This window comes from Chiloscyllium plagiosum, chromosome 18 (genome assembly GCF_004010195.1).
Source record: "Chiloscyllium plagiosum isolate BGI_BamShark_2017 chromosome 18, ASM401019v2, whole genome shotgun sequence".
In the NCBI taxonomy this organism is placed as follows: domain Eukaryota; kingdom Metazoa; phylum Chordata; class Chondrichthyes; order Orectolobiformes; family Hemiscylliidae; genus Chiloscyllium; species Chiloscyllium plagiosum.
In genome coordinates, this window is record NC_057727.1 from 41,436,369 (window position 1) to 41,450,219 (window position 13,851).

General features: G+C 41.7%; 1 protein-coding gene across 2 annotated transcripts in view; it reads left to right on the top strand.

The window, feature by feature from the left end:
* Positions 1 to 1,451: 1,451 nt before the first annotated feature.
* The window catches only part of kbtbd8 (kelch repeat and BTB (POZ) domain containing 8), a 50,191-nt gene continuing 37,791 nt past the window's right edge, over positions 1,452 to 13,851 (top strand). Inside the window, exon 1 of one of the 2 annotated variants that reach the window (XM_043708305.1) lies at positions 1,452 to 1,676. In XM_043708305.1, coding sequence (XP_043564240.1) covers positions 1,472 to 1,676 — 205 coding nt within the window. In that variant the 5' untranslated portion in view covers positions 1,452 to 1,471. Of the gene's footprint in view, positions 1,677 to 13,752; positions 13,845 to 13,851 lie in introns of those variants that run through there. The other variant, XM_043708306.1, reaches the window with a different exon arrangement.

Here is a 13,851-nt window from a genome sequence, read left to right on the forward strand (position 1 = left end):
AATATGCATTAATGATTTAGATGAGAGAACTAAATATAATATATCTAAGTGTGTAGATGACACAAAGCTGGTAGAGAAGGTGAACTGCAAGTAGGATGCAGACATGATGAATGAAGGACTGATGTATGAAGAGAAACTGGATCAGTTAGGATTATATTCACTGGAGTTTGGAAGAATAAGCAGATCTTCATAGAAGCTTATAGAATTCTAACAGGACTATACTGCGTAAATGCAAGAAGACTATTCCTGATGTTCATCCCTCCAGGGAGTCCAGAATCAAGGGTCAAAGTTTAAGGATACAGGGTAGGCCACTTAGAACTGATATGAGGAGAAATTCATTCACCCAGAGATTGGTGAGCCTGTGGAATTATTTGCCACAGAAAGCAATTGAGGCTAAAACATTGAATGTTTCCAAGAAGGAGTTACAAATAGTTCTCAGGGTTAAAAGGATAAAAGGACATGGGGAAGATGCAGGAATAAAATACTGAATTAGACAATCAGCCCTGAATCATATAGAATGGCTGAGCAGTGTCAAAGGGCTGAATGGCCTACTCCTGCTCCTATTTTCTATGTTCCTAAGTTATTTCAAACTCAATCCAGGAGTTAGTCATGGTCATTCATCCACTTGAGCTGGACGTTGTCAGAGAATATATCTGAATACTGACTGGGAGTGGACAACTGTGCTGTACGGTCAGCATTAGCTATCAGGGAATCGCAAAGCTCCATGTGTTGGGTCTATACATGTTGGCTGCCTGGGCACAGCGAAGTAAAAAGGGGATGCAGTTTCTGGGGTTGGAGGCAACAAAACAGAGCCCAGACTACAATGAGCTGTGTCTGTGTCACCTCATCATCTTCTTATTGCACAATCCTACTTTCTCAGGAATCAGTCTGGTGAATCATCACTGCACACCCTCTACAGCAAGTATATCCTTCTTTCGGTATTGAAGACCAAAAACGCATATCCAGTGTTCCAGTTGTCCTTACATCAACACTCTGTACAATTGAATTAGGACACCTTTAGTCTTGTATTTAGAGGAAAATACAGTTATAAACCTGAAATAAAAACTGAAAATGCTAGTGAGATTCAACAGATCAAAGAGAAAATTTTTAAAAAGTTAAAAGTGTCGAGTCTTTTTCTGGCTTTATTCTTGTACTCAAGCCTTCATCCGAAGATCCGGGCTAGTGGGACTATCTCAGCTCCTCTTGCAGAGAGTTGGTACTTAGATGGACACTCCATAGTCTATCTCTATGTGTGCTGTAACATTTCCAGGATCCCAAATGATGACAGTGGGATCTATAGATCCTTCCACACCTACATATCCTGCAGGAAAAGACAGCTGCGGTGGTGAACCGTCAGGTTTAAAATGCACTCTCAAGTCAGCTGAGGTGCTGGGGGTAGGGGAAGGAGAGAGTGCACTCACGGCTCCGGCTTATCTCAGTGACAGCTGTGGGCGCGCGGTGCCGCACGGGCATGAAGCGTGCACACCCGCCGGTCTACGGACGTGTGGACGAGCACGTGCGCGCTCCCGCGCCTGCACGCACCGCTCGCGCTGATTGGCGGTTACCGTTGCCGGGTGCAACAGCAAGAGGAGGAGGAGGAAGAAGGGGGGGGAGACGGCGGGGGAAAGGCCGCTTGCCGTTATTCGCAGGGGGTGGTAGAATGGCTGCAGCAGCGGGTCAGTAAGTTGGGCCTCTCCGCCGGTTCGGTATTCGGAAGCGAGGCGTGTGGATGGGACTGAAGGAATGGGGGTTGCGGACGGACGGTAGTGGTTGGGATCGACCGATAGCGACTTGTTAAATACCGGCCTGGGAGCCTGAGGCTGTGGGAGCGAGTGGGGGGTGGATGGGGAAACAATGGGCCGCCGGTTAGAGGCTGGGCTAGCTCAGGGTTTCGGGGGCTTTGAGAAACTGGGTAGGCCCTGTCCCTGAGGAACTGGCTATTCGCACCTCCTTGGTAACTTCTGCCTTTTAAAAATATTCTCTCTTACACACACTCACACACACTTTAAGAGAAGTATTTTCCGTGTCGTTGCTTTGTTTGATCATTCCCCTTGAGGTTTCTGTCAGGGGAACCTTTCTTGTCAGGGTCTAAACAATTGTTCTACTTTCAAACTCACTCGTTTCATTTCAAGAGAGAAATTATTTTTCAGTGAAGCTCAATAGTGTTATACTTGTATTCTACTCTTTGCATCAGGTAAGTATTAAAGTTTCAGTTGATTTGGTTAGGTGGTGATGGGTAAACGCTTGAGTACTTCTGGTACGATACCCGATGCTACTTTAGGAGATAAATTGAGTACTTTAAGTGGAATAGTAGCAACGTCCTTACCTTTCTTGGTTACTAGACTGTATCTCAATATCTTTTAGATGTGAATTTGTGTTTAGGGTAGGAGTTACTGCATCTAAATGTAATTTCATACATATTGTGTATGAAATTTTAAAGTTGCATTGTCATTTTCATTTGGAAGAAAGTTGAGAGGTGAGTTGTAGTTCTATAGTAGACCAGATAATCAATTCACAGGATATCTACTTGATTTCTGGTGATTTGATTTGATTACAGTGTGGAAACTGGCCCTTCGACCCAACAACTCCACACCGACCCTCCGAAGAGTAACCCACCCTGACCCATTCCCCTATATTTTACCCTTTCACCTAACACTACGGGCAATTTAGCATGGCCAGTTCACCAAACCTGCACATTTTTGGACTGTGGGTGAAAACCTGAGCACCCGAAAGAAACCCACGCAGACACTGGGAGAATGTGCAAACTCCACACGGGCAGTTGCCTGAGGTGGGAATTGAACCCAGGTGTCTGGTGCTGTGAGGCAGCAGTGCTAACCACTGTGCCACCATGCTGCCCAACCCTGGGGTTGAATTCTAGATGGGTATACTCTACTCAAAGATCAGAGATGGTGACTTAGGAGACTAAGCAAGTAAATTTGATTGCCTGTTTATCATATCTGCACAGTGGTATATAGTCAAGAGGGAGTTGTCATGGAAATTTTCACATTGACTCTGGAACCCATGAAGTCACATGGCATTAGATGAAACATGGGCAGGGAAACTTTCAGATTTCTTTACTATCTGCATTTTTGATTGGATCTGTAATCCTTCATGTTGAGCGTAAATTGGGAGAAGCACTGAGGGTGGCAAGCAAACTGAATGTCAACTGGAATTTTAATGTCCATCACGAAGAGTGAGTTGAAAGCACCACCATTCATCTAGCTGACAGTCCTAATGGAGACAGCTGTGTGTGTGGCAAGTGTGAGGGAGCTAGCACGAAGGCAAAACATACTTAACCCCAACCATTCTTCTGCATTTGTGTTTGACAGTATTGGCAGGGGTAAGAATAAGAATTCCTTGTGGTGACACATTGAGGATGCCTTCCATTGTATAATAAATAGGATAATTTTCAACATCTAGCAATTCAAAACGAAGCATCCATGAGGCATAGTGGATCATGAGCAATAGCATAATTGTTTTCAACCACAGTTTGTAACTATGTGCCCTTCATATTCTGCATTAAGTCACCACCAAGCCAGTCAAATGATATTTGCATGTCAGAGAGCAGAGGTAATATGTAACAGACATGGCTAAGAGCTCCTGCAACTAATGGATCAGATGTGAGCTCTGGGTTACTGCCACATCTCAGTGGACAATTAAACAACTGACAAGAAGAGGAGGCTCCACAAATATTCCCATCTGCAGTGATAGGCAAACCCAAAATATCATTACAAAAGTCAAGGCAAAAACATCTGTGTAATATTCAGCCAGAAGTACTGAGTGGATGATCCATCTTGGTCTTCTCTGTTTCCAAGCATTAACCCATTCCTAGGCTTTAGCCAATTTGACTTGCTCCTTGTGGTATCAAGAAATGTTTGAAAATACTGGACAACAAAGGCAATAGGCTCTTAAAATATTCTGTCACTAGTACTGAGCACTTGTGTTAGATAACCAGTACGGCCCCTAGACCAGTAGATCCATTACAGCTGCAATGCTGGCACTTACCTACCAATGTGATGTCCACATAAAGCTGGTCAAACCCAGCCTATTCAATTATAACTGTTACAGTCTACACTCTTTCATAAAGATATACAGCATGGAAACAGACTCTTCAGTCCAATCCATACCGACTGGATATCGTATATAAATCTAGTTCCGTTTGCCAGTATTTGGTCCATCAGCAAAGTGATGAGTTGCGGATGTCAACAGTGCTATCTAGTAGCACTTGCTCAGTGATAACCTTACTGCTGTTCAGATTAATTTCTACTGATGATACTCAGCTCCCGACCTCATTGTAACCTTAGTCCAAATACTTACAAAAGAGCTGAACTCCAGAGGTGAGTGTGACTACCCTTGGCATCAATTTGGTTTTAAGGTGTGTTAGCAAAACCAATGTTATTGGAAATTGGGAAATTCTCTACTGGTTGTGATGATTAGACATCAGTCATTTTAGTTCCAGGACATCATTGCATGAATTCCTCAAGGTAGATATTTTCTCATCAATCTGTTCAGAGTTGTTATTTCATACTTCTGGAGCAGATAGGACTTGAAACCAGCACCTCTGGCCCAGAAGTAGCAACAATACCACTGTCACAAGAGCAATCGTTATTAGTGGCAAAATTAATGCAACCACCAATAATGCTGTCCAGTGGCAATTAATAATAACAACTCATCGATGTTCAGTGCCTTCTGCAAGGATTACCCTGCTTCATTACAGACCTGGCTCAAACACTGACTGAGACTACCTCTTGACAACCTGGCAGCCTTTGTACTGTTAAAAAAAAAATTGAGATCTTGGGAAAACTCTCCAGTGGCTGGAGTCATATTAACATAAAAGATGGTAGTTGTGGTTGTTGAATCCAGCCATTATCCTAAACCCAGTGGTCTTATGAGCTTCATCAATAACCTCTGTCAGGTCAGCAGTAATGATGATTTTTATACTGATTTTATTCACAACTCTGCAATAAATTAAATGTTAAGTAAAAAGTAACAATTGTGCCACAGAAGTGCAAGCTAATGACCATCTTCAACAAGAGAGTCTTAGGTACTTTCTCTGTCATTCAATGATATTACCATTCTGAAATTATGCCATCTTAAACCTCTTGGGTTCATTATTGACCAGAAACCTAACTGAACTAACCTCAATACCGTTGGTACCAGTAAAGGTTAAATATTGAGTATTCTGCAGTGTGATTCATCTGATTTTCAAAAGATTTTTCACTGTAGATAAGTCTGGTAGAAAATGTTACACTTATCTGGTGGAGTGGTGCCCTCATGACACTTGAGCGCAACACCATCCAGAATAAAGCAGCCCAATTGATTGGCATTTATCCACTAATTTTAAGCATTCTTCCCCCTCTGATGCAAGTGCACAATGGTAGCATTGTGTGCCAACTGCCATACTATATTACAGTAATTCATTCTGGTAGCTTCCACAGTCCTGTGGCCACTTCTACCCAGGCATGTAAGGACAATGGGCACATTGAAAACCATCAGCTGAAAATTGCCCTCCAAGTTGCATATCATTGCAACTTAGAATATATTCCCATTCCTTTACTGTTTGCTGGGTGAAAACCAAGGAACCTCCTATGTAGCAGCTAAGTGCATACACTATACAGACATTAGACGTCCAAGAAAGCTGCTTAGCATCAGCTTGTAGACAGTTAGAGATGAGCAGTGGCAAAGTTTATCCTTCAAGACTATAGACTTTCTCTTCTGCATTGCACGGTTTTTGTAAATATGCTGAAAATTTGTTTAGCTCTGTTTTGAAATGTTACATTTCATCTTCTGTCTTCATTCTGAAGCTTTCAACTATTGGATCTCTCTTCATCCATTCCGTGCTGTCCCTTCGAAACATTTGTTAATTCTTCCCATACCTTCTGTAGTAAACAGTCCAGTTTCTTTCAAGTTTTATAACTTGTATGTTTTTCCTACAATTCTGTCTTTGGGATCATCGAGCTTGCTCTGCAGAGTCGCATTCATTATCCGTAATTGTCTAACTATGGGATTCTAAATTTGAAGATCCACTGACTATTTTCTGAAAGATTACCAGTTGTTAACTTTATATGCATACCTTGGATTTCTGTTTTACTGGTTTATGTGGCTATTCAAGGCTGTATGGTGAAAGAGGTCCTTCAGCTTTTCCCATCTTAATTGACTGCAAACGTCTGAAGCATGTCAAGTGGACATTAGCATGATAAATGTGGCAATAATACAATTAATTAAAACTTAAGGATTGTAGTTCATGTGGTTTCAAGGTTGTGCAAGATGGTAGCTCCTGGATACCCTTGTGATCTAGGGCAAATATATCTGAAATAAGTGTTTGAAGTTTGAGTTGGAAGCTGAACTGTAAACACTGCTGCTCATTGGGGATTGGACCAACAAGGCATGTAGCAGTATGATATAGTATAATGAGGCAGAGTAAAAAAGATTCTCTGCCCAAAAAGAGCAAAAGTCCAGACTACTATGCTGTCTGCTTGGTGCCATGATATGGAATATCTGCTCAGGACCGGAAAAGAGCTTACAGTGGAAGGGAGAAGATCCAGACATCACGGTCCATGTAGGGTATCCACGATGGAGTAAGCAGCATCTGGGCAGCTTTGCCCGGGGCTTGTCTACTCTGTTCGCTTTTAAAATTTTTTTTTGTCTTTTTTAGTTTTGCTTAGTTTTTAGTTTTACTTCTGTGTTGCTGCAGAAGCTAAGTATCGAGAAAGGTGATAGGAAGGCAGCTTCATTCGGGTCCGGGTTGGTTGCAGTAGCTGATTAGCCCCGAGCCGGACTCTGGTGAAAGGCAGCGAAGGGGTTGGTGAGCCCGCCGTGGGACTCTGGCAGCAGCTCTGAGGAGGCAGCTGACAGAGGGGTGAGCACGGGACCCAGTAATAGCTGCTACATTGGCAGAGGCGTCATCAGCGAGGTAGGCCCAACAGTGAAAGCTGGTGCTTGAGGAATGGGAAGTTTGTTGAGTCTGGCAGTGTGGGCAGCAAAGCAGTGGTGGAAAAGTTATGGATTGTCTTTAAGCTTTTGTTTTTATTATTCATCTATTCCAAATGGTGAAATTGGAAGCTGTTCGCTATTTTACTGTATTTTTCCCAGTAAAATGCCCATGATGATAAAATTATCTCGACCAATGTCAGTCCAACTGACCGATGGACTGACCAACATAGGTGGAATTAGGAAAACCGCCGACTAGGCATTGATTTGCCAATAGAATCTGAATGGTAATAATCTTTGGACTATTACCTATGCTCTATGCAAATTGACATCATCTTAAAATTGCAAAAATTAATGTCTCAAAGATTGGTGTGGGAGAAGTGGATTCTGTTTCAAACAGCACTCTATCAGAACTGGGGAAAGTAGTAACTGTACTGTTAGGATGGTCCATACGTGAACCTTGCTGGGACCAGTCTTCGTCCAAACCCCACAACTAAAGAAGTAGAGAGGGTTTTAAATTAAATAGTGAAAAGGGATCAAATATGGAAAGATGTGTTCTATGAAGGAGTAGGAGTAGTAATGTGACCAATGAAGGTCAGAGAATGGCAGGAAGGGGCAGGGAAGGGAATTTAAAAAAGCAGAAGTAGACAAGATATCGAGACCAGATGTTGCAAAGCTAAAGGCTTTGTATTTGTCCATAACATTCATAGCAAAATAACCAAATTTGATATTTTTGAAGTATATCATATGATCTGATAGATATTATGGAGACATGGCATTATGATGAAAGATCCTGGTTGTTGAGGGTACTCAACATTTGGAGAAAAATAAGTTGGATAAGGTGGAAGGGTGTTGAAAAATGTGATGCTGGAAAAAAACAGCAGGCCAGGCAGCATGCGAGGAGCAGGAGAATCGACGTTTCGGGCATAAGCCCTTCTTCAGGAAGGGCTTATGCCCGAAACGTCGATTCTCCTGCTCCTCGGATGCTGCCTGGCCTGCTATGTTTTTCCAGCATCACGTTTTTCAACTCTGGTCTTCAGCATCTGCAGTCCTCATTTTCTCCTAAAGTGGAAGGGTGGCTCTGTTAATCAATGATGGCACTTTGTATAGTCGTTGCAGGTGGCCTGCTTTTGTGAGATCAGGATTTGCTTTATGCTTGGGTGGAAATGTAGAATAATGTCACCAATAGGATTGGTTTATAGGCCACCCAACAGTAATTATGATGTGGGACAAAATATATAAAAATAAATATTATGTACTGGTGAATAACTGTTGTCTATAATCATGGGTGATTTAAATCTACAAAAAACTGGAAAAAGCAGATTGCTGATAGTAGCTTGACTGAGGAGTTCATAGAATCCTTTCATTTGATTCCATGATGGCAGCAGAGTAGAACTTTTCTTCCAGAGCTTGTCGGCACCATTTGTTTCATTTTTTTTTTGTTTCTTTTCCTTTTCTTCTTGATGTCCTGAACTCGTGCCCTCAGTGCAGCATGACATAGAGTCATAGAGATGTACAGCATGGAAACAGACTCTTCGGTCCAACCCTCCAAGCCGACCAGGTATCTCAAACCAATCTAGTCCCACCTGCCAGCACCTGGCCCATATCCCTCCAAACCCTTCCTATTCATATACCTGTCCAAATGCCTTTTAAATGTTGCAACTGTACCAGCCTTCACCACTTCCTCTGGCAGCTCATTCCATACACGTACCATTCACTGTGTGAAAAAGTTGCCCTTGGGTCTCTTTTATATCTTTCCCCTCTCACCCTAAACCTATGCCCTCTGGTTCTGGACTCCCCGAACCCAGGGAAAAGACTTTGTCTATTTACCCTATCCATGCCCCTCATGATTTTGTAAACCTCTATAAGGACGCTATAGCTCAAATCCTCCAACCCTGGCAACATCCTTGTAAATCTTTTCTGAACCCTTTCAAGTTTCACAACATCTTTCCGATAGGAAGGAGACCAGAATTGCACACAATATTCCAACAGTGGCCTAACCAATGTCCTGTACAGCCGCAACATGACTTCCCAACTCCTTTACTCAATACTCTGACCAATAAAGGAAAGCATACCAAACGTCGCCTTCACTAACCTATCTACCTGCGACTCCACTTTCAAGGAGCTATGAACCTGCACTCCAAGGTCTCTTTATTCAGCAACACTCTAGGACCTTACTGTTAAGTGCAAGTCCTGCTAAGATTTGCTTTCCCAAAATGCAGCATCTTGCATTTGTCTGAATTAATATTCCATCTGCCACTTCTCAGCCCCATTGGCCCATCTGTTCAAGATCCTGTTGTAATCTGAGGTAACCTCCTTCACTGTCCACTACACCTCCAATTTTGGTGTCATCTGCAAACTTACTAACTGTACCTCTTGTGCTCGCATCCAAATCATTTATGTAAATGACAAAAGGTAGAGAACCACACACCGATCCTTGCGGCACTCCACTGGTCACAGGCCTCCAGTCTGAAAAACAACCCTCCACCACCACCCTCTGTCTTCTATCTTTGAGCCAGTTCTATATCCAAATGGCGAGTTCTCCCTGTATTCCATGAGATCTAACTTTGCTAACCAGTCTCCCATGGGGAACCTTGTCGAACACCTTACTGAAGTCCATATAGATCACATCTACTGCTCTGCCCTCATCAATCCTCTTTGTTACTTGTTCAAAAAACTCAATCAAGTTTGTGAGAGATGATTTCCCACGTACAAAGCCATGTTGACTATCCCTAATCTGTCCTTGCCTTTCCAAATACATGTACATCCTGTCCCTCAGGATTCCCTCCAACAACTTGCCCACCACCAATGTCAGGCTCAATGGCTTCTAGTTCCCTGGCTTGTCCTTATCACCCTTCTTAAACAGTGGCACCGTGTTAGCCAGCCTCCAGTCTTCCGGCACCTCACCTGTGACTCTTGATGATACAAATATCTCAGCAAGAGGCCTAGCAATCACTTCTCTGGCATCCCACAGTTCTAGGGTACACCTGATCGGATCCTGGAGATTTATCCACCTTTATGCGTTTCAAGACACCCAACACTTTCTCCTTTTGTAATATGGACATTTTGAAGGTATCACCATCTGTTTCCCTACGTTCTATATCTTCCATATCCTTTTTCACAGTAAATGCTGATGCAAAATACTCATTTAGTATCTCCCCCCATTTACTGTGGCTCCACACAAAGACTGTCTTGCTGATCTTTGAGGGGCCCTATTCTCTCCCTATTTACCTTTTTGTACTTAATGTATTTGTAAAAACCCTTTGTATTCTCCTTAATTCTATTTGCCAAACCAATTTCATGTCCCCTTTTTGCCCTTCTGATTTCCCTTTTAAATATACTCCTACAGCCTTTACACTGTTCTGAGGATTCACTCAATCTATCCTGTCTGTACCTGACATCTGCTTCCTTTTTCTTTCCCAAACCCTCAATTTCTTTAGTCATGCAGCATTCCCTATAGTTACCAGCCTTCCCTTTCACCCCAGCAGGAATATACTTTCTCTGGATTCTCGTTATCTCATTTCTGAAGGCTTCCCATTTTCTAGCCATCCTTTCACCTGCGAACATCTGCCCACAATCAGCTTTTGAAAGTTCTTGCCTAATACCGTCCAACTTGGGCTTTCTCCAATTTAGAACTTCAACTTTTAGATCTGGTCTATCCTTTTCCATCACTATTTAAAATCTAATAGAATTATGGTTGCTGGTCCCAAAGTGCTCCCCCACTGACACCTCAGTCACCGGCCCTGCCTTATTTCCCAACAGTAGGTCAAAGTTTTCACCTTCTCTAGTAGGTACATCCACATGCTGAATAATAAAATTTCTTGTATACACTTAACAAATTCCTGTCCAGCTAAACCCTTAACACTATAGCTGTCCCAGTCTATGCTTGGAAATGATGGTCTCCCAGCACCCTGTGGGAGTTTTTTGGGTCAGAAGGAGTATTATTCTGAATTTTTAAATTTTGCTCTTTTCCTAACTTATTCCTATAATTTGTAATGCTGGACGTTTTATTTCTTTATTTCCCTAAGAACTTGTACTGAAGAATCTTTATCCGTAAGATTGCACCACAAGGGACAAATTGTAAACTTTTCACTGCATTCATTTGAGTACATGTGACAATAAAGCCAATTCAATGCAATTTATGATGGTTTTTGTTTATTTTGAGCAGTGCATTCTCCTACCAAGGACACAGCAGATTTATCTAGACTAATTGTATTATGTGACAGGATTAATGAATGTCCTCAGAGTTAGAGCACAGAAAAAAGTCTTTGACCCATTGAATCAATGCCAGTCAAAAATGACCACCTAATTATTCTAAACCCATTTCCCAACGAGGCCCATAGCCTTGTATGCCTTACCATGGCGAGTGAACATTTAAATATTTAAATGTTATGATAAGGCACCTCTAGGTAGCAGCAACCAGGATATGTTTCAATTTTGCATCCAGGGAGAAGCTTGGGCTAGTCAAGAATTTTAAATATATTTAAGGGCATCCGTCTCAATTTGAAATCTGAACTAGCTGACGATAATTGGCGTACTAGGCTTGGTGATGGACCAATGGCAATAGTGATGTACATTTATAGCAATATTTCATAATGCTTAGAATAAGTATATTCTTTAAGATTCTGGAGAAAATTTGTATGTTCCTACTATAAACAAAAATGCTAAAGAGAGGACCCAGCACTCATGGTTAACAAAAGTTAGGAAAAGCATCAAATTTAAGAAAAAAGCATGATTGCTCAAAGTTGAGTGGCAGTGTGAGATGATTGGTCGGAATATATGGAATGACTAAAAGGCAAACCCAAAATTAGAATTTGAGGGAAGCTAGCTAGGAATCTAAAAATGGACAACAAATGTTTATAAGATATTCCAAAATGAAAATAGTAAGTAAAGTATGCCTTTCCTATAAAGGATATAGTAAACATTCCTGTACTACTTATAAGTCAGCAGATGGAAGCAGGTCAGGAACTTGATGAAATAATAGCAGTTGTAGGAAAACTACTGCAGTTGTGGACTAATAAAGCTCTAGGTCCAGATGGGCAGCATCCTGTGGTCTTAAGAGGTGGCTAATGAACTTGTCATGCATGGGTGTTAATTTTCTAGAATACACTAAATTCAGGCACGTTTTTATCCGAATGAATAACAGACATAACTCCTCGATTCAAGAAGGGAGGAAGGCAAGAAGCAAGGTAGTTTGACTTTTTTTGTGGAAAAGATGTTGGAATCAATCATGGTGTATAACTACGCACTTAGAAAACTCGACATTAGGGAAGAGTCAACTTATTGAAAGAGTAATAAACACTTTCAATGGGGGTGTCTATAGATGTATTATACTTGGCTTTCCACGGGCATTCAATCGGGCACTGCAACAAAGGTTATTGCCAAAAATATGGTTTAGAGGGAATATATTAGCAATGTCGGAAGATTGACTAGATAGCCAGTCAGTATGTATAAATGAGTATTTATCTGATTGGCGAGATGTGAAAAGTGGAATCCTGCACTGTGTCCACAGATTCGGTCTTTTACAATTTGGATCAATGACTTGAATGAAGGGAGTGAAGGCATGGTAGCTAAATTTGTCGACTGCATTGAGATAGGAAAATATGTTGTGAAGGTGGCACAGTAATTAGCACTGTTGCATCAGAATGCCAGGGACCTGGGTTTGATTTCTGCCTTAGGCAACTGTGTGGCGTTTGCATGTTCTCCCTGTGTCTGCATGGGTTTCCTCTGGCTGCTCCTATTGTTCCCAAAGATGTGCAGGTTAGGTAGATTGGCCATGCCCCGTAGTGTTCGGGGATGTGCAGGCTGGCTGGGTTAACTATGGTAAATGTGGTGTTATGGGGATAGTATGGGATGCTGGACAAATGGTTGGTGTAGGCTTGATGTGCTGAATAAACTCAATCTGCACTGCAGTGATGGCATGATTCCGATAAGACCAGAATAATGCAGGTGGATTGAGATTGTTTGAGTGACAAATCTGGTAGATGGCACTTAGTATGTGGAAAATGTGAAGTTGTTCACTTGTGCATGATGAAAAAGACAAAGTGTTACTTGAATGGTGAATGACTGCAGAGTTCTGAGGTACTGGGGGGGTTTAGCTGTTGTGGTGCATGTGTGACAAAAATGTAGTCTACCAGAACAGCATGTAATCACAAAGGCTAATGGGATATTATCCTCTTTTTTTATGCAAGAATTTTATCTTAAAAAATTATACTTTTGTATAGGGCATTGGTGAGACCACGTCTATGTAGATGACTGCAGTTTTGGTCTCATTTAAGGAAGGATTTGATGCATTGGAGGTGTTTCAAGGGTGGCTTACCAGATTGTTACCTGGAATGTGTTGATTGTCTTACGAGGATATGTTGGAAAGTCTGGTTGTGTTTCTACTGGAGTTGAGAAGAATGAATGGCATGTATGAATAAGATTCTGAATGGTCTTATGTTTGACAAGGAAAGAATATTTGTGGGTCAGTCCAGAGTTAGGTTGCACTTTTGCAATTGTGGGGCTCACCCTTTTAGGGGAGAATTATTTTTCTGTTAGAGGTTTGTGTGACTTTGGAACTCTGTCTCAAAGTGGTGTTGGCAGGTTCTTTGAATATTTTTAAGGCAGAGGGGCATAAGTTCTTGTCAGGCAGGCATATTGATGGGAATGTGGAATTTGAAACACCGATTCACCATGTTTTTATTGAATGACTGAGCAAGTTCAAAGGTGAACAGCTATATTTCTTAAGTTTGTTTATGAAGTTTTATAGCTTGAAATATTGAACACAACAGAAGGATTTCATTTGGCTCTTCAGGTTCATGGCCAAATTGGTGAATTTTATACAAAGGGAAGAATTACCTTTCTCTGCATTTGATTGAATGGATTGACCTCCTAATTGGCATATTTGTCAAGCCCTCTACTTTAAGCATATGGTAAGCA